Raw genomic sequence first — 24,284 nt, 5'->3', positions numbered from 1 at the left:
GGGTTAGTAGATACAGATGCATGCGCTGTGGATACAAACGCTCGTTGGTTGGTACGAAGAGCGTACGAATAGGCCGTTCACAGGGTTCCAATAATGAACATTACAAAACACCTTCTCCCAATGTGATGGGTCCTATGCCCAGGCTCAGTGTAGCGCTAGATAAAGAAGGAGTGGACGAACCAGAGCAAGTTGAACCAATGATCACGTGTTTTTATCCAAAGCAGACTGTGTACAAATGCTTTCGTTCGATGCTGTGTACAACCAACCACTATCTCCACATCTACTGTTTTAGCCATCCTTTTTGACGAAACATCGCAAAATGGAGCAGCTTTCATATCAGTCCAAACTGATTTGCTCCGACGAGTCTCGTCACACTGGATGCTTCACAACACTCCCTATCCGTATCCATCCTCGAGATGACTTGGCTGATGCAGCAAGTCGTCGTTTTGTACAAGACTGGGCCAGAGAGATGAGAGATGGCCGTGAGCAGTCTACTCATTTCTCATTCTCGCCGGTGGGAAACTGGTCGTCCTTGATCTATCCCGAAGCAATTCCTGAGAGGTTGGGAGTCTTGGCCTATCTCTCGGACTTGGGCTTGATTCATGATGGTATTTAAATCTGCTTCAAGTTATGTCGGCCATGCTAACGTGAGTCTAGACGGTGGTGAAGGCTTAAGCATTGAAGACGCGCAAGCCGAGCATGGTGAACTCTGTGCTGCGTTAGATCCTAGTGATATCAGCAGCGCCGCGCCAGGTTCAAGGGCGATGAAAACTAAGAAGCTTGTGTCCCAGTGTATGCTTGAGTGTATCAGTCTTGACCGAGAATTGGGCCTGAAGATGCTCGCGGCCTTCCGCGATGTCTGGCTCGCTATTAGCGAGAGGAACAGCGACAAGGAAGCGCAAACTATGGAAGAATATTTGAAATATCGGAGCGACAATGGTGGAATGCTGTAAGAGACTGAGTTTTGTTGCAAAATCTAGACTAATTTTTGACAGAGTCTTCTGGCCGATGCTTCAGTTCAGCCTCGGGATGTCCATATCTGAAGCAGAAGAAGCGCTCGTACAGCCAATCATTGACGCAGCGACCGAAGGACTTCTCCTAGCGAATGATTACTTCAGCTGGGAGCGCGAGTATAGAGAACTCCAATCCGGTCAATCAAAGAGGATTGTTAGTGCTGTTGACCTGTTCATCCGGACGAAGGGACTCTCAATCGACGATGCAAAGGAGGAGGTCAAACGCAAGATCATCGCCGCTGAGCGCGATTTCTGTCAGCGCCGTGACGATCTTTACACGAATCATCCTAACATACCATTGAAGTTGAAACGTTGGATCGACTGCGCTGGGCTAGCTGTCTCAGGAAATCACTATTGGTGCTCGGCTTGCCCAAGGCAGAATGCGTGGAAGGATATGTCTTCACAGAGTCTTAACGGGGCCAAAAGAAAAACATCGCATGGTGCAACGATCGGTATGCACGAAGCACCCTTCAAGAAGAGGAAAGACTCGAGCTTCTTTGGTTCTCAGCCCAGCGATGATGAACCTTCACTCTCCGAGGTGTCAAGCTACCCGTTTTACAAGCCGTCGGGACTTGCATTGGAGGCACCTTCAAAGTACGTCTCCGATATGCCTTCAAAAGGCGTCCGAAGCACGCTCATAGAAGCTCTCAACACATGGCTTCACGTGCCGTCTGAACGGCTAGACTCGATCATGTCTGTTATCAACACACTGCACAATGCGTCACTTATCCTTGACGACCTAGAGGATAATTCCCCGCTACGAAGAGGCTATCCAGCGACACATATCCTGTTTGGGCATTCCCAATCAATCAACACTGCAAACTTCATGTTTGTACGCGCTGTACAGGAAGTCGCGCAGAATCTAAGCCCAAATGCTTTGGTTGCACTCCTCGAAGAACTCAAGGGCTTGTATTTAGGCCAAAGCTGGGATCTGTACTGGAAACACAACCTCGCGTGTCCAAGTGAAGCCGAGTACGTCAACATGATCGACCACAAGACCGGTGGCATGTTTCGCATGTTGCTCCGGATCATGCAGGCAGAGAGCGATGTGACGCCGCAGCCGGATTTCCACAGACTGACACTGCTATTCGGCCGATTTTTCCAGATTCGCGACGACTACATGAATTTCCAAGATTACACGGCACAGAAGGGACTTTGCGAGGATCTCGACGAGGGCAAATTCTCGTACCCAGTCGTCTACTGCTTGGAAAATCACCCGGAATACCGCGGCTATTTTCTTAGCATGTTCCGGCAACGCCCTACAATTGCGACCGTCAACGCGTGTCCCTTGTCGGGAGAGAGCAAACAGTATCTGACTGCTTGCCTGAAAAAGAGTGGAGCGTTCAACAAGACGATTGCTTGCCTGACGGATATGGAACGCGACCTAGAATTCGAGATTAACCGGCTTGAGCAACAGACGGGTGAGACGAACCCAATGCTGCGCTTGTGTCTGGCAAAGCTCAGCGTCAAAGGAATTGGGAGAATAGGCGAGGTAAGCCCTAGTACTAGCAAATGATCGACCGGGTGGGGGGTCTTGCTGTCTGGCTAGCCACACCCGTCTGACTCCCATGCGGGCCGCTTTGCCCAAGCGCGCTAATAACGGGTCGTACGGATTGGGAATGAATCCTACGTTATCATCTCTTTTTAATCTAGATTGGAAGCCTGGACCAATGAAACATCTTCTTGATGACGGGTACCGCATGCCTCGGTGATAAAATCCTACTATTGTATGCATGTATGGTAAGCACAGTGCGTGCATCTTTCAGCATCTAGTCTGTGGAAGTGGGTATCTTGGGAACCAATGCAGGGAGCTGTTCGCAGCTCATGTTATCTCGCAACAACAGTCCCGCTACAGTCTAGGCGCCTCTCTTAGCCTTGCATGGTTCTGTAATCGCTTTTTTCTAATCGCCATTTGGGCGGCCTTACATATTTCAGTATCCAGGATATCTTATTTCCAGCAAATAGTGCAGACTTGGTGACTCGAATTCCTCATTCTTCACTATTGGTTATACGGAAATGCAGCTACTAGGAACCCTCTCTTGGCTATACGCCATCCAAGCTTCCATTGGCAGCAGTAAAGCTGTAACAGCAGATTATGGGTCTTGCCACGACGCAGTGTGTCTACGATAAGTGTTCAGCATGATAGAGACAGTCCCTAACGCATGCAGTGTACCCTTCTTTCCGGAACGCTTTCTGTTGAGCTGGGTGGGAGTCATGTGTCCGATTACAAGCATTATCCCACAATTGCGAATGGATCCTCTGTGGCATCACTCTTTTGGGCACAGCAGCAGCAGTCTGCCCAACCAGCCTGCCTTGTTCATGTCTACTCTCCTCAAGACGTTGCTACCGTCATATCTGTTTCCCGCAGCACGAATTGCCCATTTGCTGTTCGTGGTGGCGGGCACTCGGATATTCCCGGTGCAAGCAACATCAATGGCGGCATCACTGTCAATATGGCAGCGCTGAGCAATGTCGAATTGCATGAGAGTGAAGGCCTTGCCAGAGTCGGCGCAGGAGCTAGATGGGGTGACGTGTACAAAGAACTTGAGAAATCAAACAAAACCGTTGTGGGCGGCCGACTCACTGGAGTTGGTGTTGGCGGACTGGTATTGGGTGGAGGACTAAGCCACTTCTCAGGTCTGCATGGCTGGGCTTGTGACAATGTCCGCAATTACGAGGTAACGACATGAACACCACAAATAAAGCGCAAACTGATGTCCGTCCAGGTGGTCCTTGCAAATGGTACTCTTGTAATTGCTTCCAACTCGTCAAATCCAGACCTCTACCGCGCTTTGCGCGGTGGTGGAAATAGTTTTGGCGTTGTCACTCGTTTCGATCTTGACGTATTCCAGCAGGGTCCTATGTGGGGAGGATTGCATGTGTGGCCATTCCAGCCATCAGTAACATCGGCTATCACTCGAGGCTTTGTCGAATTCGCACACAATGCTCCATCTGATCCACACGTATCACTCTTCGCTGGCTTGGGTTATAAGCAAGGAGGCTTTGCCTGGGCTGTAGGGCAATATGATGCTCTAGGAAGGGTCGAGCCTCCTATCTTCACCCAGTTCAAGGATGATGTGGAGGTGTATGGTACGGCAAAGATTGTTAGCACAGCCAGACTGACTTCGTTGTCGGACCTCGCGGATGAGCTAAACCAGTCAGAGCCTGCTGGCATACGAAGCCGTTTTACAACGGCAACTTTCACCGCCGACGCAGAACTGTTAATCCTAATAGTAGAGTTTTTCGAAGAGCAAGTTCAAAAGGCATTGGATAAGGGTTTGGATAAGGACCAGCGCTTTGCGCCAATGCTCGGAATCCAGCCACTAACGCAAAACCTCCTGAGAGCTCAAGAGACACGAGGAGGAAATGTCATGGGCCTCCGTGATTTGGATGCACCTTTGGTTGGTAAGTATCACCGTGGATAATTCTTTCGGTGGCGCTGACAATCGTCACTCAACAGTCTGTTCTTTCGGATGGGAATGGTCTTATGAATCTGATGACAAAGTGGTTATCGACGGTATCAAAGCGGTGCTGGATCATTCTGTTTCAGCTGCTAAGGAAAAAGGCTTATATCACCCTTTCAAATACATGAACTACGCTGCATTAGACCAAGATCCTATCGAAAGCTACGGGAAGGAGAATATTGAGTTTTTGAAAAGGGTACGAGCGATGTATGACCCAGAAGGAGTGTTCACCAATCTAGTGCCTGGGGGTCACAAGATCAATTAATTTACTATTCATTTCCAAGACGCTTCCTTAATGGAGATACGGAATGGGTAAAAAAGAGAGCGGAAAGATGTTTCTCTTAAAGTAACATCTCATATAGATTCTGACGTGCTAGCGTTCGCTTCGGACTTTGAGATTCAAGATAGCATACATAGGAGAGAATGGAAGAGCAGGAAAAGAGGTCACGAGACCATTTTTGACGCAGTCATCCACGAATCCTGCGCCCAGTGAGGTGAGAATGAAAAAAGTCCATACGTATCCCAAGAGACACCATTGTTTGCTCCGCCATCCAAACTGTTTTTGAGCAAAGGAGATAGCCAGGTCCTCGAGTAACATGATAGTCGGCATGAATGCAAAGAAGATCAGGGTTTTCGCAAAGCTCTGGGATGGCACGACCATCTTTGCAGCTACCCAATGATACAGCCCAGAGATAGCAAATGCCATGTACGACTGGACCTGACGACTCATCAATGTCCCTTTTGGAATACATGCGATGTGCCTGGCGACAAAGCGACTAGGGATCTGGAGCGCTCTGCGGAAGTTTTGGTGCCATACGCGATTCCAGAAATTGTTCAAAGTGTAACATGCAGACCATGACCCTTTGAGAGGGTGAACCTCTTCGATAACATTCCAGAAAAGGCCAGAAGTGACACCTACCAAACACACAATGTGGTAGAAAATGTCCATTGGCGCAATTGTTGATGTCCACCAGCAACCTGTTGCCAAACTTCGCAGAGCAAAATTCATGTCGAGTATACTCTGCCGCCCCCCTTCGGTTAACCAGAGAAGAAGAGCTGCTGCAATATCGTGAATTACGTATTGCTCCAAAATTCTCTTCATCGATAGTATCGAGAAGGATATTTTGGATAAGCCTGCTGGGGGGCCTGATGGAAGGCGTGCAGTGCCCCAATTCCAACCAATCCCCCGGGTTGAATAGGCATTACTAAGACACCACCGAACCCTTTCGCCGAAAGAAAGCAAGCTAAAATTCGAGAAAGTTTTTTCTCCCTTGGTGTTCCTCCTAGTTCGTATGTGCTCCACGTATGGATCTTCTAAAACAAGTAGATTGAAGTTCGTCAAGCCAACGTAAAAGACTGTGCAACGACATTATCAGCAGCTATGACTGGTGAAACACTATAGTGTGATCTAACCTGTGCCAAACGTGTAGTTCTTGGCTGTGTCAGGCCCGTAAGGAAATAGCTGAACAACGACGAGACACAGAACCAAAAAGGGAACTAAAAGCAGCCAGCGGAGGCTTCGCTGCATGCCAGAGCCCAACAATAGTAAAAGGGGTGTTGAGAGCCACACAAGGCCCACAAAATCTGCTCGCTCCATAGCTATCGGTGTTGGGATAAATTCGAGGACGAATTGCAGTGAGAGAGACAAGGCTAGGTGGATGTTTGATGCAAATGAATGCTACTTCAGTTGACTGCATACATTTGTACTGGACGCAGAATTTCCTATCAGCGTTAGCCTAGCGAGCTTCCCATAACGTACTTTATCTACCGGGGTGGCGCATGCAATCGCCGCATTAGCGGCCCATTCGTTCCTAAATCCCTGCAGCTGGCCTTACAGTATACTAATGCATGCAGTGCGTTTAATGATTGAATCCTTCTCGGGCGCAAGCACTACAGCCGACTCCACACCACCAAACCCCCCACGTTGCTGACATTTTATCCAAGCGCCTATAATTCGATCACGGATTTGTTCACTTCCATCTCGCTGGTTATCATCATCATCATCCAATATCACAGAAACTTTTTGAAATGGCAATATTGAGCTCTGCGCTTGTGACAATAGACCTACCAGTGACCTTGGTGTCTCTGCTGGTAGGTTCTATCTTTTACTTCTGCTATCTCACAGTGTATCGTCTTTTTCTAAGTCCAATTGCGCATTTCCCGGGACCCAAGCTTGCGGCATGGACCTATTGGTACGAGTTCTGGTACGATGTCATCGCTGAACCCGAGTATACCTTCAAGATTGGCCGGCTTCACAAGATTTATGGTATGCGTAGCACTTTAATTCAAATCCTGCCGAACTACACTAACTGCAGCGAAGGACCCGTCGTCCGGATCAACCCAGACGAAATACACATAGCAGACCCAGACTTCTATGACACTATTTATGCTGGCAGTGGACGTAAGCGCGACAAGTGGGATTGGATCACCAGATCTTTTGGTGTCGATGAGAGTTTGATCGGTACACTCAAGCACGATGAGCACCGTGTACGCAGGGCATCTCTTTCGCCGTATTTCTCCAAGCAGAGCGTACGAGCACTGCAGCCCCTGATAGACCGAAACATGGCAATTCTTCTGGACCGTCTTCGCGAGTTTGCCAAATCTGGTTCACCACTAAAGCTGGATGATGCTTACGCAGCACTGACCAATGGTAAGAGACCCTCGAATCTATAAACTGGACATTGATTTTAATCTTGCTTTACAGACATTGTTGAGGACTATGCCTTTGGGAGAAGCGATCACCGTCTGGAGGCTCCAGACTTTGACCCGTCGTTCAGAGACGCAATGCTGCAGGGCGGCAAAGCCGGGCATGTGCTGAAGCATTTCACATGGTTGATGGACTTGTTGAAGAAGCTGCCTGACTCACTACTACTAAAATTGAGCCCCGCAATGGGCGCGTACTCGCAGCTTCAGACTAGCGTGAAGCGTCAAGTCGCTGAGATACAGCACGCACATCAAATGCACACCTACGACAAGACACGCCGTACCATCTTTCACGAGATCCTCAATAGCAAGCTTTCGGACTATGATAAGTCTACAGATCGTCTCTGGCAAGAGGGCGAAGTGGTTGTTGCTGCTGGAACCATCACTACTGCCTGGGCGCTGGGCGTGTCGACGTACTTTGTGCTCGCCACCCCGGATATTCTGCGTAAGCTCAAGACTGAGTTGGAGGCTGCAATCCCCGATCCTTCGCAGCCACTCAATCTCATCACGCTTGAGGCTCTTCCCTTCCTTACTGGCGTGGTCCAAGAAGGCGTGCGTCTAAGCCACGCTATCTCACACCGCTTGCACCGCATCTGCCCTGATGAGACACTCATCTACCAGGACAATGACAACCAACGCGAATGGAGAATTCCACCTGGAACACCCCTAAGCATGACTAGCAACCTAGTTCATCATGATGAACGTGTCTTCCCGGACTCGCACGCGTTCAAGCCCGAGCGCTGGCTTGATAACGCCCGCCTCGAGCGTTATCTGGTATCGTTTGGAAAGGGTGGAAGAGCGTGTCTGGGCATCAACCTTGCTTATGCAGAGCTCTATCTGACATTGGCGGCGCTCTTCAGAGTATACGGTACCGAGCAGGTCAAGGGGAAGGACGATGTTGGGACGTTGCAGTTGTTTGAGACAAGTGCCGCTGACTTGGTGATTACAAGTGACACTGTTGTCCCTGTCATGCCCGAGGACTCCAAGGGGTTACGAGTAAAGGTTTCTTAGACTGTTCATTATTACTAAAAATAGCTCTTCTCTATGATACATCATCATGATCATGACGATCTAGACGCCAGAGTCGTCTTGAACAATATTTGCGCTACTTTGGAAGCTTGCCCAGTTACTACAATCTTGCTGCACTTGATCTGCGTGAGTTATGTTCTTAATTTTGTCGTATTGTTCCACAAACTGCAAAGCAAATCCCTCCGAGGTGTGCCAACCTATGTGGCAATGCATTAGCCAGGCGCCAGGATTGTCGACCTCGAACGCCAGCACAAGGTACCCAGAAGCAGGGAGCATTGCTGTATCTCTCCTGGGAGGATTATCAAGCTGAAGAGCTATGTCGGAGGAGTAGGCGCCGGATCCTTGTGCCAGGACAAAGAAGTCGTGTCCGTGAAGGTGTATAGGATGCGGAACAGCTAGGGTAGTCTCGATTATGACATATACCCATTCTCCAGCATTAGGTAGCTCAATCACAGCATTTGATTCTGTAAAAGAAGTCTCTCCGTTGAGTATTTGTAGCAATGTCGGATCTGCCCAATTCACCACCATAGACGTAGAGTTCAGATACCAGCGGAAGAGGTTTTCGGTGTTGAAGCCAACAGATGCAATCTCAGTTTTTGTACTGTTTGGTTGTGAAACTGTTTTTGAAACGTAAGGAATGAGGTTGTCTGTCTCATCGCCACAGCTGTCCGTGTAGTTGTAGGCTGATGAAGAGGGTGTAGAGGGCGAAGAACCGTAATAAACGATACCGCGGATATCGTTCGCATTTTCGACGTCTGGAATCGTTTAGCGGGTCACCAGAACAGTTGAGTTCCGAAAAAGTACTCACCAGAGCAGGCAGACTGAGGAATCGCACGCATCCAAAAGTTCTCTGCAGTAGATGCTTGGTCGGCTGTAACAATAATCTGTAGACACTCAGTTTCTTGTTGCACACCTTAGCAGATTGAGGGTTATGACTCACATCGTAACGTTGACCCATGCCAATATCCAAGACTTTTGTGGTGTACGGCTGAATAGGTACCAAGTCAGATGCAATCACAGTCATTGTGTGATTATCTATCATGAACTTGAAATGGGTATCAACAGCACCATTCACCAGACGTATCCTGTACGATGAACCTGCAGTGAAAGACACGTTATAGCGATGACCGCCATCTTCGTAAATATTTGTGCCGTTTATGAGAGCGTTGTCGAGAGTAGGCGGCCCATCACTCTGAGCAGACATGTAAAGCTCATCGACTGTCTACATGATCGTCAGTACATACCCCAGTGGCCCAAGTAATGCTAGGAAGCTGAACATGCTCACCTGATGATCCCAGTCGTTGAGAAATAACATCCCCAGATCCTCGTCATAGTCTGCCGTCGCTGGCCCGTTGATAATGAGCCCACCAAAGATACCTTGCCAAGCTTGAAGTGCAAAATGCGAGTGATACCAAGTGCTTCCGTACTGCGTTGCTCGCCATGTATATGTCGTCGAGCTTCCTGGGGCAGTAGGGCATTGTGTTATAGATGAGACTCCATCCTGATCATTTGTACCGTTTTGCCGGATGCCGTGCCAATGGAGACTAGTTCCATTCTGGGAGGTTTCGAGTTTGTTGTTAACGTGTACAACTACGGTATCGCCCCAGTCGGCAAATAACGTTGGACCAGGGATGGTCCCGTTCACAGCCATTGCTATCCGGGAAACTCCATCCGGTGCAACCGTTACTTCTGTCAAATCGAGCCAGTATTCTCGAGTTACTCCCGTGTCAGGGACGACTAGATAGCGTTGCAATTAGAGTCATGTCATTCCTTGCTGTCGATGGGAGGCTTACTTGTTGCATAGTCCGTATCTATCGAATAGTCGCACCATGTTGAACGAGACGTTGCAGAATTGCCAGAGCAAGCTGCTCGTTGAGTTAAGGAGTGGCTATGCGAACGGTGGTGATGCGCTTGTAGGTCATTGCGGATACTGATGGCTGAAACGTGGGCGATTAGCCAACCGGCACCGAAAGCACTCAGGAAGCGCATTTTGCAGATGGATCTGGTAGAGAATTCAAGTCAAAATCTGGATAATTTGAAGTATTGATAGACTCAAGAAAAAAGTATGGACACAAGAAGTGGTGATGGGCATGGTCTTTAAGCTTGATGTCCGAGCTATGACCAAGACAAATTCATCATCCAGCTCGGATTGCGTGTCGAAATACGTTGCTCTAATCCAATGCTGCTATCAGGTGGAAGATAGGATTCGTCATCGCCAAACCCACTCCACCTGGTTGAGTCTTTGCCTGCAATGCGACGCATAAACAAACACCACGATGTCGAGTCAGCGAAACACCTGTGCCAAGCACTTTTCGAAGCTTTCGATAGTTTCAGTCTTTGCCCCTAATACTGTTGCTCGTATTGTTTATTGCTGCTTCGCGTCTAGTGCATTAGATAACTGTTTCTCAGAACAGAATGTTGGGCCACATCCTAGCCTCGCGGAATCGGACATCTATAATGGCCTCTAGTATACTACGAAGATCTATGCAAGTGTAGCGGGAGCAGCCGGTATTTTTCCATTATGGGTATAGACGTGATCATGCACGTGAGCCACTGGCTTGGCTTCGTTTCAGCTAGCAAGATTCAAGTTAGTATGTCCACTAATCAAGAAGACAATACAGGGTAGCCAAGTAAGGAATTGATATTTATGGAAGGGATTTTAGACTATGTACCAAATGCGGTATAGATCTCCTCGGAATAATTCTAGCCTCTTACTTAAACCTTGGTGTCTCCACATATGAAACTTTTGCCTTGTACGATAACTAATCGATCTATCTTCCGTACAATCTCCCTGAATCGGTGCACGGGCAGTCTAGATAGTAACCCATGTCTAAATGAGAATGACTGCGCCCAAGTGATGACGACTCACGCTTACGCAGGACAGGAGCATGACGATAGTTTTGCAAGTTATTGAATCAAATTTCATTCAACATAAAAAGACATTGCAGAAGACACATATCACTCCACAGCTTCTCGAAAACAGATTTGTCTCACTAATCGACAGATTCGGAAAATATTTTGTCAACTATGTTGGCCTTCAAGTCTCTCGCACTTCTGTCTGCGCTGCCATGTGCTGTGTTGGGTGGGAAAACCCGCCATGTATCGCAGAACTTCACGCTGTTCGGATACAGTAGTCAGTTCGGTGGAAATCCTTTGATATACATGGACGGTAAGCAACTCACACAAACGATATAGATTGCGATAAACAATCTGACCAATGTAAGGGTATGCATACCTTGCAGATGTAGCCGGGCTTAACGTTACCAATCCTGCAGTCGTGCGATGTAAGTGTAAAATGCAGAGACTTATTGACAATTTACATAGTATTGACATATCGCTAGTTACATCCAATTCCAAGAACGAATGGTTCGCTTCACCAAACGCAACTACATCAGGGGAGTCATCATGGTTGAACACAACATTTTCTGTTCCAACAGCCCAAGCCTCCGACCGCCGTGTAGGCTTCATCAATGGCAACTCAACGTCTGGGAACAGGATCACCTCTGGCTTTCGGCTCTTTGGCCCTTTGGCATCACTTGTTACATCTAATGGGCAGTTGGAGTCTTTGTGGACTGGGCTTGACGTTGGGCGTAATTTATACGCTTTATACTGGAACGATACGAGCTTGGGTCAAATTCCGATTACTTTGACAGCTGTCGCTCCTGCTAATTGATCGGATTAGGAAGGCTCCATGAAATTTGTATGATGGACAGCTCTGCTGTATTTCCAGGGCTATACGAAGAAAAAGGTTCATGTTGAATTTTTTAAAGATAACGAAGACGTTAACTTTGACCTTTACTCCAATCTTATAGCATATAAGACAGTTGGTTAATAAATAGATTCTGAGCCCACCTGGCAGCTGCTCACCACTATGAATCACACTTCACATGATTGATCGACTACGTCTCTTTTGCACTTGAGTTGAGTCATTATATTTGGCTCCTCCAATGCGACAATTACATTAATTCGCTCTACATTGCATGACCGCCAAAATGTTAAAAGTTTTTGGGTTCACGTACGTATCGCCCGCACTAAGCAATCTGGAAAACCCAGCTGTGTTCTTGGGTTTCTGAACGCAATAGACTCTGGGCAGCTGTGTTGTAGTGTGTGGTAATGGAAGAAATTATGGAATGCATGCAAACCTCGAAAGGCCAATGGGGCCAAGTCAGTTAACGTACGTATGCAGGGGGGCTAAGCATGTTGGCTGACTCATTAGCGCGTGCCAAGAAATAATTGCATTGTGCAGCGACTCGAGGCAATCTCCAGCCACCCACCACCTCCCACCCTCCACTCACCACCACCACGCCCACTCATCACTACCGACATCGCCTCCATCGTCGCACGCTCTCCCCTACACCTACATGTCACCTGCGATCCAAATTTAGCAGAAATCCCATTACAATTCCACTCCGACACCGGTGATCACGGCGCGCTTCGGCCGCAGCTTCACGCGCTGACTCGCCCAGCCCTGGTTTCGATCCTCTCTTGATTATTCTTTCACTTGTCGCTTGTTCTCGTCGTTCGCCAACACAGCCTAGACTGATACTCCGGCCACCATCCTTGCGAATCTCACAAGGCCTCGGGACGTTGGCAATCACAGCGCGTTTCGGTCTCGGCCCGCGTGCTGGCTTGTCTAACAACCTGAGGGGTGGTTCGCAGCCAGACAGGTGTGGTGTATGGTGTATCGTCAGACACGTCAGGGCATCATCGGCTGAGTCAGGGCTGCTCTTTACAAAAGCTCGGGTGGGAGGGCATCTTGCTTCAACGCGTTTTGTTGCAGGGGCGTAACCCTGTAAGTGCATAGTTTTTGGTCTTGGAGAGCTGTCTGGGCAGGTAGACCAGGTACGATAAATACAGCATGACATACAATCTCCTGCGCAAGGGCGGCATTCCTGCATTGGCGTGCATTGCTTCTCCATCCGAAGATGACTCATTCCTGCAATGCACTTTTCAAGTCAAGTATGACAACGACCGCCTCTATGCTACCTTTTCGCTCCAATACAACACACACCTACACGATACGACGGATAAACAACCATTTGATCTAATATATGATGCTGATAACCTCCTCCCTACTACGACTAAATGCCAGATTCCAAAGCGTGTTCTCTCCCCAGAGAATGAAACCTATGTCGCACGAAATGGCTTTTCTAAGATTCATGTTTTGTCATTGCATCTTCAGAAACCGTGCCCAATCATCTGCCCTACTCCGTCCAGCAATATTGCGCCCAAGTCGAGCTGCCAGACCCCTTCTCGGTGCCTTGTTGACTTGGCCAAATCCAAACATATCGAGATTATATTTGACTTAAAATGGCTGGATCGTAAACGTGTCAATTCATTCTTGAGTATTGTCAGCCAGCCAGAACGATTTCATGGGTTTCCTATTGATGAGAAAAACCTGAGAGGACGGCGGCTGGCCGACTGGACTATCTTCAGTCCTGAAGAGGAGAACGTGGTGGTGTCAGAGGAGCTTCCTCCGTACACAAAGGCGAAGCACAAGCGACCCCGAGGGGGTGAGTGTCCCTAGTTACTTTCAAGATCTGCGCTGTTTTAGCTGATGCATGATCCTGCAGTATCGAGTAGTCCATCGCCACCAACGAAGCGTATGTTCATACCTCCAGGTTCGCCAACAGAGAGAGCCACTACGGCATCACTGCCCAACAGTCCAGCGGACTTGTCCTCTACAGTTGACAAATCACCACGTATGATATCTTTGTGCACTGCATCGGCGCTTTCCCGCTCTTATGCTGAGAATTCGTATCTACCTAACCCTATAACTGACATGAACGACCCATCCGTGTTGGAGAATAACGTCCGCAGCATAATGCTCAATCTCTTCCCCGCTATGTTCGCCTCCTTCATCGACCGCTCCCGCTCGGTTTCCCCATCCTCATCGTCCTCGAGCGACCCAAACACACATCCAACAGCCGCGCCTTCACTCAAATCCATCTACCAACTCCGCTCGCTCCTCACAAAACGCGCCGTCAAACATGCTGAGAAGAAACTTAGCGCCATTTTCAACGACATGCAGTATGATGCAAATTCTCTCCGACTGGCAGCCGACGAGGAATTCCTCCAAGTTGTAGCAGAGGAGAAGTTAGATATAAAACAACGGAAAGAGGACGCGCTAGAGGAGCTGGGTGATGAGATCGACAATGTCGTTCACGAGAAATTGGTTGCGTTGTCTGATGAGCTTGATTATCTGGTTGAGCAGGCAGGGGTGATGGTAGAGAACGCGGTTGATGCGAAGGTAGAGAGGTATACAAATACGACGTGGAACAGGGCAGTGACGGGCGGTCTACTGGACCAGGAGATGCGGGCAGGAAATAAGGTCACAAGAGCGGGTCATGCTGCGGGCGATCGAAAGCGAAAACGTTTTAACTTTCGCTCATGTGTGCGGTGAGCCTAGACTATTCTACAGTCCGTCATCGTCGCGCCGTCGCGGTGTAAGCCGTGCACGCGGTTTGAAGCACCTGGTACCGAGGCCTAGAAATACTGGTATCTCATTGAAAATGTTTCCATTCTCTTCACTTTCCGAGCCTTGGGGCAACAGGTTAAACGCATGTTCTGAAAGCTCTGGCATAGTTCTATATGCGTCCCAACCAGAGAATCCTGAGATTGTCATTATGCACCTCGCATGTACGATATTAGAACCATTCGACGTACTTCCTAAGAAGCTTCTAGAGGCTATATCTCTGGAAGAGTCGCCGTGACGAACTGTTGTTGTTTCGCTTGGGGCTGTCGTGTTGTTAGGTTAACTGATGAAACCGAAATTTGTGCCTGATTGAGCTAGGATCTCGCCGAAGAACGGAACTACGAGGTGATATTTGCATTCTAGCCCGACTATGAGGAGTACCGCAACCTAGCCCCCCCCCCCCCAGCCTAGGCAGCTTCGACCTGGACCAGAACGGCGATGAAGTGGTCAACTATCGCGAGCTCTATTGCCACCATCATATTGGCAATAGCACCTTGTGTTCCGTAAAAATTACTTCACGTCTATCCCCTGTTGCATTCAGGCTTTATTCTAACAATTCAAGGCCTCCTTCCGCTCCGGGGCTGCTCTAGTCAACCATCTGGCCAGAATCCGCCAAGGCCAAGCTGCTCTTTCGACCCATGGGGCTGGCCACCCTACCGGTGTCTTTGTTGTCTAGATAAAGCGTAAGTGGATAGAATGCTTTTGCATCGTTGAGTATTACTTGGTGGAAAACACGTCTGAAATAGGGTATTGGGACCGTGGGCCGACCACCATACTTCAAAGATTCGCTTTGATCCATGTGATTAGCCAAGTAGCTGCTCGTGGTTGAGTGGCCAAGATCTGCAATGTTTAACTGTAGTCAATATTTAGGGAAACAAGAACAATCGCCAGATGAGCTACTATATATTAAAGTTTCTTTCTGACATGGTTCCATTTCGTGTTCTGCGACCGACTAAAGGCGGTCGATTCATACATATCTCGGGTCGTCGGTTGGATCTCCATACCCCTCTAGCCCTAAAAGAGTTCATACCACAGCCCTAGTGCCAGCATCAGAGAGAGAATTAGAGCCGATAGTCAGCCGTGGACACCATTTGGACCGAGAAATGATGCAATTGTGGAGGTGTATATGACAATCACAGAAATACTACATACACGCTGTCGAGTCTCCACCACGTGCCGTACTTAATGGCCCAGCAATCACTCGCCTCACCGATCGCCACCATTATATCTAAATAAAGAACTGACTGTACGCTCGAGTGGCTACTCGCTAACCTGGTAGACCTAGACGATCTAGTCTATCCGCCTACTCCATCGTACTCGTTAGTACGGCGCTAGCCTAAGAATTTCCCAAGATTTCGAGATGGACAAGGCGAATAGTGGGGGACATTCTTTGGGCCAACTTCACCGTGTTTCTCTTCATTGTCGTACACGATTTAAGCTGCGATGAAATTAGAGTAAACTGGATAACGGATTGTAACTTTCTAGACCGAGGATCATTTTGATAGATGTACAAGTGACGTGTATGCGATTGTATTTATGAGTTTGGGTGATGGAAGAATGCGTGAAATGTATGACTAGTTTTGGGGCATGCGGCACCGCCCGATCCCTTACGGTTGCTGTGACCATGCCAGTGGCGTTACTTACTCATTAATCCACCTTCAGCTCTGCATTTGTCCAGTTTCGTGCTGACACATTGTATTTATTGAATCAAATGCGGTCATAATTGGTGTTAGAACATGAGTACATTATTCTCAACCTCTTTCCCTTTTGATGAGTCTTGTCCGAGTCATTTTATCCAGGAATGGGATAAACAGCTTGACTCTTATATCCGTTGGTACCAACCGTCCTAACACCAAATATGACATTGTCCTTGCTCAGTGGAAGAACTACAAAGCCAACTTTGCCCACATCGACTGTGTGTGTCCATAAACTGGCTGTTGTGGGTCGCCAGACAACTTCATACCCAGCCACATCAGGACTATCGGAATTGATCCACTTGATCCGCGAGTCATTATCGAGTATGGTTGTGTCGATGGTCACGTTCTTTGGCATACCGGGAGCTTGCGAGAGCGACCAAAGTGTAGCAAGATTAACTTTGCCCACGCGTGCTGTGTACTCAAAGTCGACAAATTCAATTAGGTCACCGTACACGGTTCCATTTTCAGTGCGAATGTCCTGGTGCTGATGAGCAAAGTTCTCGTTGGGTTCCGTGTAACGAATTGCAGGGTAACCAGCGCGAAGGAAACCGGTATGGTCGCCACCGCGCAGGAAGCGATCTAGACGGTAGATGATAGCAATGTTCATACCAGTGGCATCATTAGCAGCAACTTCGGCGGAGAAACGAGCGAGCTCTCGTGCAGAGGTGTCGCTATCGCCGCCGATTTGAAGTCGTCGAGCAGGTGTAATGTTGTCAATCCCTGTCAGTGACACGCCCTCTGCAAAAACGCGAATGGTAAAAGGGTCCTTTTGTCCACGGTCGCCAGTCGAAGATCCGACAATATCGCAGTTCAACATGCCTTCGACATTGGTACTAGAGTTTCGTAGTGTCTCAGCAAGGTAAGTGGAGCCATAGAGGTTTTGCTCTTCGCCAGCGACAGCACCCAGAATGATGGTAGATTTCGGTTGATGCTTGGATAGTATACGAGCAATCTCCATCGCAACTATTCCAAATGAGTCTCCATTCTACGAAAGATGCAGTACTGAACTTACTGGCTGTCCCGCTAGCATCATCGTTAGCACCAGGCGAATCGGCTTCGTAGTTGAGGACATCGGTGACGCGACTGTCATAGTGTCCGGTCATGACGTAGACCCTGCTTGGATCCTGGCTTCCTCTGGCAGTCGCTAAGACATTGGAGATGGTGACTGGGAACGGGATCCTGCTGGCCACGCCTTGAACGTAGCTCTGGACCTCGACTGTCATGGTCCCATTGCTTTCATCGGCATACTTTTGCATTTCAGAAGCAATCCAGTCCCTAGCTGCATGAATACCACGCGTCGAGCTATTGTATGTTGCAAGGGTGTGGCGAGTTCCGAAAGAGACAAGCTTCTCAATGGTGGCTTGGATATTGGCAGCGCTCACTTCGTCTAATATTGCACGCATCTCATCATCCGGAGCCTGCGGAACGAGTTCAGTACCGACATTTGAAGGCGGCCATGCTGCATTGGCGCATTGAGTGTATGTCTGGTCATTGATGGCAACCGGAGGGGGAAGGTCGCGCTCATGAACATCATGTGCGCATGCCGCTGAGATCAGCGTACTGACATTTAATAGCGACAGCAAGCGCATGGCTATGTTTAAAAAAGAGAAGATGGAAGCATCTGAATTTTCTCAGGACAGCGACTCAAATAGAGAAAGGCGAATAGCCAGCGGCCAAGAAAGCAAGATGGCATGCCATGACATCGAACTCCGGCTCGGAAGTCGAGATGTTATCGAACTTCCCATGTCAGTTAGAGGCTTCAGCCGATAAAGCTACGCCTCGACTTCATCTTGCACCTTTTTCGCTTGGTGGTAGCCACCGGATCCGCAGTTGCATATAACAAGCGTCCTGCGAGCAAGGATTGCGTAGACGATTACCCGGATAGGCAGGAGGGGAAGAAATCGACGTCAAGATTGGACCCCCTGTGATTTAGACGGAAGGGAATATGAATTGATATGATGTGGAATAATGTAGGGTTGGTCATGGAGGAGACCTGGCTGGATGGATGGATGGCCGAGGCCGAGCAGATTGCGATAAGTGGCTGGCGTGCATATCGCGTTCCTGTGAGGCGGATGATCAACACGCGTCGAGCAGTAGATTTTGACAAAGAAGGTTGCTAGGCCCAAGAGAAATATAGTTGGAAGCATCTACGCAATTGGCATCGATGTAATTGAGAGAATAGCATGTGTAGAGCGCCGCTCGAGATGGTGTTTGCATTCCCAATCCAGTCCGCTTTTGGCTAGCGCGAGGATGCGACGACGATTGCATGTGGCCATGATGCAATCTGTCAAATCACCAAAAAACGTCGCCTACAAGGCACCCATACATACAGAGCTAGTTGTTCAAGAGCGCAGACATTTTCGTAAACAATCACTGCGCGATTCTTCCACACTTTTTCCAGCCAAAACAGCAAAAAAAAGCTCGCAATGGTTCGTCTAGTGGCGCATACATAGCACAGCGCAAGCTCACGTCGCAAACAGAACGCCCTCTTCAACTCAGCCTTGCGGCAATCGACCTCGATACGGAAAGACTTGGATCAATTTGCCGATTCAGCCTCGCCCTCTCCACACCTGCAGGCCCAGCTCAACGCCTCCCTTGCAACATTCGCGCGCACCATCGACGACTATGGCAAGCTTGCGAGACAAGAACCGGTGCAGACAAAGGCGGAAAAGGCGCAGGAGAGATTGAAGAATTTCAGGGCAGAGCTGGATGAATACCGTACTAGCTTCAAGCGCATAAAGAGCGCAAACGAGGACATTGTACGTTTCGAACCACCGCCCGCATTCAGAATCGCATGCGACAAATGCTAACTCACCGCCCTCACAGCAAACCACACAAGCCCGCACCGAACTTCTAGGCCGCCGCCCTCACAATACAGCCACGCCCGAGAATCCCTATGCACAGCACAACCTGGCTGCCCAGCACTCAGCCTTTGCCCCCTCCCAACCCTACGACCCCAATGCCCCCTACCGACCCAACCCATACTCGGCAGGCGCCCCATCAGGCGGCCAATATGATCGCGAAGGCCATCTCTTGCGCGAAAACACATTTTTCAACAAAACCTCGGAGCAACTCGACGAGTTCCTCGACAGGGGAAGAGCCGTGCTCGGCGATCTTGGCCATCAGAGGGATATGCTCAAGGGCACCCAGAGAAGGCTATACACAGTTGCCAATACCCTCGGCATCAGCGGAGACACGATACGCATGGTCGAGAGGCGAGCAAAACAGGACAAGTGGATTTTCTGGGGTGGCGTCGTCGTCTTTTTCCTCTTCTGCTGGCTCGTCATACACTATCTACGCTAATGTCAATTGACTTGGTTTCCTTTTGCATCAGTTTCGGCGTATTCAATTGAGTCAGCAAGGCGTCCGGCGCATTCAACACATTGAGGGGTCACGAGCATCTTTTTGCGTGGCAGGACATCATTGGTCTAAGGTGCTATCATGCGTTCCTTTACCGTGTCTAGGTTTGCCAATAGATTCCACCGCAATTGGCACAAAAAATCCAATCATTCATTGATGATTTCATCCAACAGTTCATACTCAGTTGCGAACCTAGCCCTGTTGGCTAGCACCATCTCCAATCAATTCATTCCGAAATGAATTATTGGTCATAGATCATCCTTGTTAGGATGCACAAGTTTGCTACTAGAGACACATGGCATGACTACCAGCGTCCAGCAAAGGATTATTGCTCTAATCTAATTTGGCGGCTTTTTGATTCAGAGAACTCAGTCTTTGCGAGTTGTAGATGCACTATGATATAGCACAAAAGTAGAAGCCATTACCCTAAAGGGGATATTGCATTACGGAATGGTTATCCTTACCTTCCAAATTAGGCAGTACAAACCTATCGTTCCTGCTCAAATGCCATGTCCGTTCGATTCAATCTAGCCTAATCAAGGAAACTTCTTTTCTCTATCAATACAATTCACTATCCCATCCTCTCCATCTGGACAAGGTATCTTACCACATGAAAAACTTCCTTGATAGGGTATCCAAAACCCTGGCTATTATCCATCAATATGTGCCACGTATAAGGCGGTCGAGCTTTCCATTCACATTCTCCAGTGTTTCCTTCATCTCCCGCTGCTGATGCTGGATGTTGTTCAGCTTGTCAAAACATTCGTCTCGAGAATATCTGACGGGCGCATTTACGGGAGGTGCCCATGCTGGGTTGGCGAAAGCTGGGACTTCAAGTCGAAAATCCACTTTGCGGCGTCCATATTTAACGACAGGTGCTGGCCGTGCTCGGCTACGACGTTGTTGGATGAAAGCAGCCAATGGGCGGACTGCATACGATTCTTGGACCTTTTCCGCTGCCTTCTTCCAGTCTGCCAAGTATTCGCTTTTCTCGTGACGGTTGATCTTGTCCTTGGTATGGCCCCAGAAAGTAGACAACGCTTCGGCCAGCAGCGAGGACTCAAACTTTCGCGCCAATTGCACAAGAATGATGAACGTATGTCGCAACCATTGGAGGTCTTTGGGCCGATATGCGTTGTTGAGGCACCCCTGATCGAGATAGTGCTGGAGGACTTGACGAACACGGTGTCGCGTCTCCCCGTTGCCATGTTGGGCATAAGGTCCAAGTATGCCGAAGAATTGCTCCAACGTCTTCTGAATAACCTCCTTTCGAATGCCGAAGTGACCATTGAAATAGTTATGCAGTCTCTGTACCCAGAGATCTCCTTGTATTGAGTTTTCAGACTTCTGCTTGGGAAACCATGCGCGGAACGTTTGCGCGTCCACCCATACCTGCTTTTGTCCTAGGTGGATTTTGATATTCTCCATGTTCAAATACAGTGTCTAACAGATTATGAGGGAGGTATCAGACCAAGATATAGTCGAAGCTGTTGCGGTCTGTTTGGGGAGGGATAGATTGGACCTGCTTGCCACGTTCCAGTCAGAATCTCACCATTATATATTACTCCAACTCGGTCAAACCACCACATCAATTCGATCACCAAACCATTTCCATTATCCAGCCATCTCAGCTACACCGTTTAGTCGCACAGATTGTGAATATGTTTGCTCTCAACGACATTTGATGCCTAGCCATCCAACCACCATGACCCAATACGGTCGCCACCTTGGACACGTAAGCCCAAGGTTACAACAGCACGCTCCGAAATGAGAAAATCCAACCATCGCCTTCTATTTACTTCATTGTTGACGCTCACTAGCCGGTGACAAACATGCAACGTTACATCAGTTTTCTTAGGTCCAAACCACCGCCACCCGACACTGGTAGCAAGTCGTGAACGAGCTTGCAGCAGCAGCACTTTTCCGCAAAGATGTGCTGGCTTAAGGATATTATTGCCTTTCATTATCTATTATCGGGTGAGTTGTTCTTTCAAAATGGTTTTGTGAGAGGCCGCCGAGCAAACCGCCAACACTGTGATGAATGTGCATTTCCGACATAGCATACCACATGCAATGCTCATGAATATATTCCTTGTCACTACCTAGATCCATCGGCTTTTCTTTCCACATCTGTTCACAACATCTCAATTGGTTTGAGCTGAGACATTAGTGACAATAGTGGTGGCGGTTGGTAAGCCAAGTGATCGTAGCGCTGCCAGATAGTACGGTAGTACGTAGTAGAGATTGACCAATCGCATCATTTTTCGGACCAACGGCCAGCGACACTCGCCATGCAGCCTTTGGTCGAATTTGTTCTCCGATACTGACACCAGGTATCTGCTATCGACTCCTTTAGGACTAGCGGGTTTGGAGACACCGGACGGTCCGAGATGCCTGTGAATAGACCGGCTTGAAAGTAGGTCACGGAAGACAGAACAAGCCATTTCAGCAAGAAGATTGACAAACTCGCCTGACTATTGTTCTTGTCCCCTTATATTTCGAATACAATCAAATAACACCAGTCTTGATCAACTGACAAACAGCACGAGCGACTACTTGACTAGTAACATGAATCAATGTGAGCCGAACAATGGCAGCCCGCCTACAGCTCTGATACCCCATTTCAAACGCATTTTGCATCAAAAAATACTCAAAGATTCCATACTCAACGCTGAATATGACGGGAATGGCACTTCAGAAGACCCTTACGTCATAACGGCTGCCAAATGACCCCTGCGATCCCATGAATATTCCAATTGGTATCAAATGGGCGATAACTGCCGTCGTAGCCATAATGAATCTTGCCGTGTCATTTGCATCATCAGCCTATTCTGAAGGTATCCGTGAAATACGGACAGAATTTGGTGTTAGCCAAATCGTCGCCACGTTGGGAATTGCACTGTTCGTTTTGGGTTTTACTATTGGGCCCCTGGTGTGGGCACCTTTGAGTGGTCAGCCTGTTCGCACCCATCTGTTGTCGTCCTATCCGCTAATTGAATACAGAGATTTATGGATGCCGGTACATCGCGGTTGGTTCTGTTTTTCTTCTTGCTGCATTCAGTGCCGGTTCAGCGGCTTCTCAGAACATGACTACTCTAGCTGTAACGCGATTCTTGGCTGGTGCTTTAGGCTCGTCACCACTGACAAATGGTGGCGGTATTCTCGCGGATATGTTTCTATCTTCCTAACGAGGACTGACAAACACTTTGTTTGCGGCGGCTCCCTTCCTTGGCCCAGCGATTGGCCCCATTGGTGAGTTCTGCACGTAACCATTAAATCTAGCGATGCTGAACCTTTCCAGTGGGTGGTTTTGTTGGACAGACAGTAGAATGGCGTTGGATACAAGGCGTAATCGCTATCTTCACAGGAGTGATGGCGATCCTCTGTGCCCTAGTTGTGCCCGAAACGTATTCACCTGTGCTCTTGAGCAAACGAGCCGCAAAACTTTCTCAAGTCACCTCAAAAACCTTCAAGAGTGAGGTCGAGCTGGAGGGAGGCAAGAAAACCGTCTCCAAAGCATTCACCGCGGCGTTGATCAGACCTTGGATATTGTTGTTTTGCGAACCAATAGTCCTCTTGTTGGCTGTATACACGGCAATCATATATGGAGCACTCTATATGTTCTTCCCAGCTTTCCCTATTGTTTACCAGGTCGGTCGGGGTTGGTCGACAGGCATTGGGGGTCTCGCATTCATCGGAGTTGTAGTAGGCATGTCCTTTGCAATAGTTTATTTGTTTTGGGAAAACAAACGCTATGCTCGTAGCATGGCAAATTCACCGACCGGACATCTTGATCCCGAAGCGAGATTACCACCCGCGCTTGTTGGGAGCATCACCATACCCGTCGGGCTTTTTTGGTTAGCCTGGACCAATGGTCCGAACATACACTGGATCGCCAGCATCATGGCCAGTGTCCCGTTTGGCTTCGGCATGGTGCTGGTCGTTATATCGTCCGTAAATTATCTGATCGACTCGTACGTTATATATGCGGCATCAGTGATGGCTGCCAGCTCGGTCCTTCGCTCACTCTTTGGTGCGGCATTCCCGTTATTCACGCCTTACATGTACCGAAATTTGGGTATACATTGGGCCTCATCTATTCCCGCGTTTCTGACTCTCGCTAGTGTACCTTTTCCATTCTTATTCTACAAGATTGAAGAGAGTATTAGAATGCGTTGCAAATATTCCCGTGAAGCTGCTGCGGTGCTGAGCAAAATGCGAAACTAAAATCAGGATTGTAAGGAAGAATTGCTCCATGGAATACTTCTTTCACGTTAGTATCATTTCATTACAAGTGTCTGTCATCCTAGGCAGACTAAAAAATAATCGATTATACAGCACATTTGCATGAAAGGCAGGTCCAGCTCTAGCAGCAGGAAACACGGTATGTGGACGACATTTCTTCTACTTTGTTTGCGAATGACGCCAGGAAATGGAGTCCCTTTTGTATATCGACGGCCCCCGATTCAGATAACTAAACTTTCCCATTCAGGTAGTCTTCAAATCTGCAACCTTATAAAATGTTTACAAACGTACTCCTGTA

General features: G+C 48.5%; 8 protein-coding genes across 8 annotated transcripts; 5 read left to right on the top strand and 3 right to left on the bottom strand.

The window, feature by feature from the left end:
• Positions 1 to 319: 319 nt before the first annotated feature.
• Positions 320 to 8,191, top strand: PSV08DRAFT_375359 (uncharacterized protein; the record flags this gene model as incomplete). The annotated part of the gene is made up of 11 exons (XM_014217732.2): positions 320 to 608; positions 658 to 949; positions 996 to 2,505; positions 2,979 to 3,128; positions 3,182 to 3,691; positions 3,740 to 4,418; positions 4,474 to 4,673; positions 4,875 to 4,966; positions 6,520 to 6,743; positions 6,798 to 7,127; positions 7,182 to 8,191. 11 exons carry the CDS (start codon positions 320 to 322, stop codon positions 8,189 to 8,191), a joined length of 5,286 nt encoding a protein of 1,761 aa, XP_014073207.2.
• Positions 8,192 to 8,251: 60 nt separating this feature from the next.
• On the bottom strand, positions 8,252 to 10,198 carry PSV08DRAFT_191665 (Cupredoxin; the record flags this gene model as incomplete). The annotated part of the gene is made up of 5 exons (XM_014217734.1): positions 8,252 to 8,964; positions 9,018 to 9,093; positions 9,150 to 9,431; positions 9,495 to 9,946; positions 10,003 to 10,198. 5 exons carry the CDS (start codon positions 10,196 to 10,198, stop codon positions 8,252 to 8,254), a joined length of 1,719 nt encoding a protein of 572 aa, XP_014073209.1.
• Positions 10,199 to 11,236: 1,038 nt separating this feature from the next.
• PSV08DRAFT_366850 (uncharacterized protein) lies at positions 11,237 to 11,882 on the top strand (the record flags this gene model as incomplete). The annotated part of the gene is made up of 3 exons (XM_014217735.1): positions 11,237 to 11,378; positions 11,434 to 11,493; positions 11,551 to 11,882. 3 exons carry the CDS (start codon positions 11,237 to 11,239, stop codon positions 11,880 to 11,882), a joined length of 534 nt encoding a protein of 177 aa, XP_014073210.1.
• Positions 11,883 to 13,067: 1,185 nt separating this feature from the next.
• PSV08DRAFT_413246 (uncharacterized protein) lies at positions 13,068 to 14,935 on the top strand (the record flags this gene model as incomplete). Its single annotated transcript, XM_014217736.1, has 2 exons — positions 13,068 to 13,722; positions 13,783 to 14,935. The coding sequence occupies 2 exons, from the start codon at positions 13,068 to 13,070 to the stop codon at positions 14,610 to 14,612; spliced, it is 1,485 nt and encodes a 494-aa protein (XP_014073211.1). The 3' UTR covers positions 14,613 to 14,935.
• Positions 14,936 to 16,475: 1,540 nt separating this feature from the next.
• PSV08DRAFT_233275 (uncharacterized protein) lies at positions 16,476 to 17,994 on the bottom strand (the record flags this gene model as incomplete). Its single annotated transcript, XM_014217720.1, has 2 exons — positions 17,394 to 17,994; positions 16,476 to 17,344 (listed from the first exon to the last, which is right to left on the bottom strand). The coding sequence occupies exons 1-2, from the start codon at positions 17,968 to 17,970 to the stop codon at positions 16,476 to 16,478; spliced, it is 1,446 nt and encodes a 481-aa protein (XP_014073195.1). The 5' UTR covers positions 17,971 to 17,994.
• A 73-nt stretch (positions 17,995 to 18,067) lies between these two features.
• PSV08DRAFT_212539 (uncharacterized protein) lies at positions 18,068 to 19,901 on the top strand (the record flags this gene model as incomplete). The annotated part of the gene is made up of 3 exons (XM_014217737.2): positions 18,068 to 18,130; positions 18,862 to 19,140; positions 19,208 to 19,901. The coding sequence occupies 3 exons, from the start codon at positions 18,068 to 18,070 to the stop codon at positions 19,682 to 19,684; spliced, it is 819 nt and encodes a 272-aa protein (XP_014073212.1). The 3' UTR covers positions 19,685 to 19,901.
• Positions 19,902 to 20,398: 497 nt separating this feature from the next.
• PSV08DRAFT_191645 (uncharacterized protein) lies at positions 20,399 to 21,169 on the bottom strand (the record flags this gene model as incomplete). The annotated part of the gene is made up of 1 exon (XM_014217738.1): positions 20,399 to 21,169. The coding sequence occupies one exon, from the start codon at positions 21,167 to 21,169 to the stop codon at positions 20,399 to 20,401; it is 771 nt and encodes a 256-aa protein (XP_014073213.1).
• A 1,315-nt stretch (positions 21,170 to 22,484) lies between these two features.
• PSV08DRAFT_375353 (major facilitator superfamily domain-containing protein) lies at positions 22,485 to 23,968 on the top strand (the record flags this gene model as incomplete). The annotated part of the gene is made up of 4 exons (XM_014217739.1): positions 22,485 to 22,692; positions 22,745 to 22,897; positions 22,934 to 22,993; positions 23,043 to 23,968. The coding sequence occupies 4 exons, from the start codon at positions 22,485 to 22,487 to the stop codon at positions 23,966 to 23,968; spliced, it is 1,347 nt and encodes a 448-aa protein (XP_014073214.1).
• Between the last annotated feature and the right edge of the window lie 316 nt (positions 23,969 to 24,284).

This window comes from Bipolaris maydis (genome assembly GCF_028858645.1).
Source record: "Bipolaris maydis strain C4 unplaced genomic scaffold PSV08scaffold_19, whole genome shotgun sequence".
Taxonomy (NCBI): Eukaryota; Fungi; Ascomycota; class Dothideomycetes; order Pleosporales; family Pleosporaceae; genus Bipolaris; species Bipolaris maydis.
This window is presented reverse-complemented; position numbering and strand designations above follow the sequence as displayed.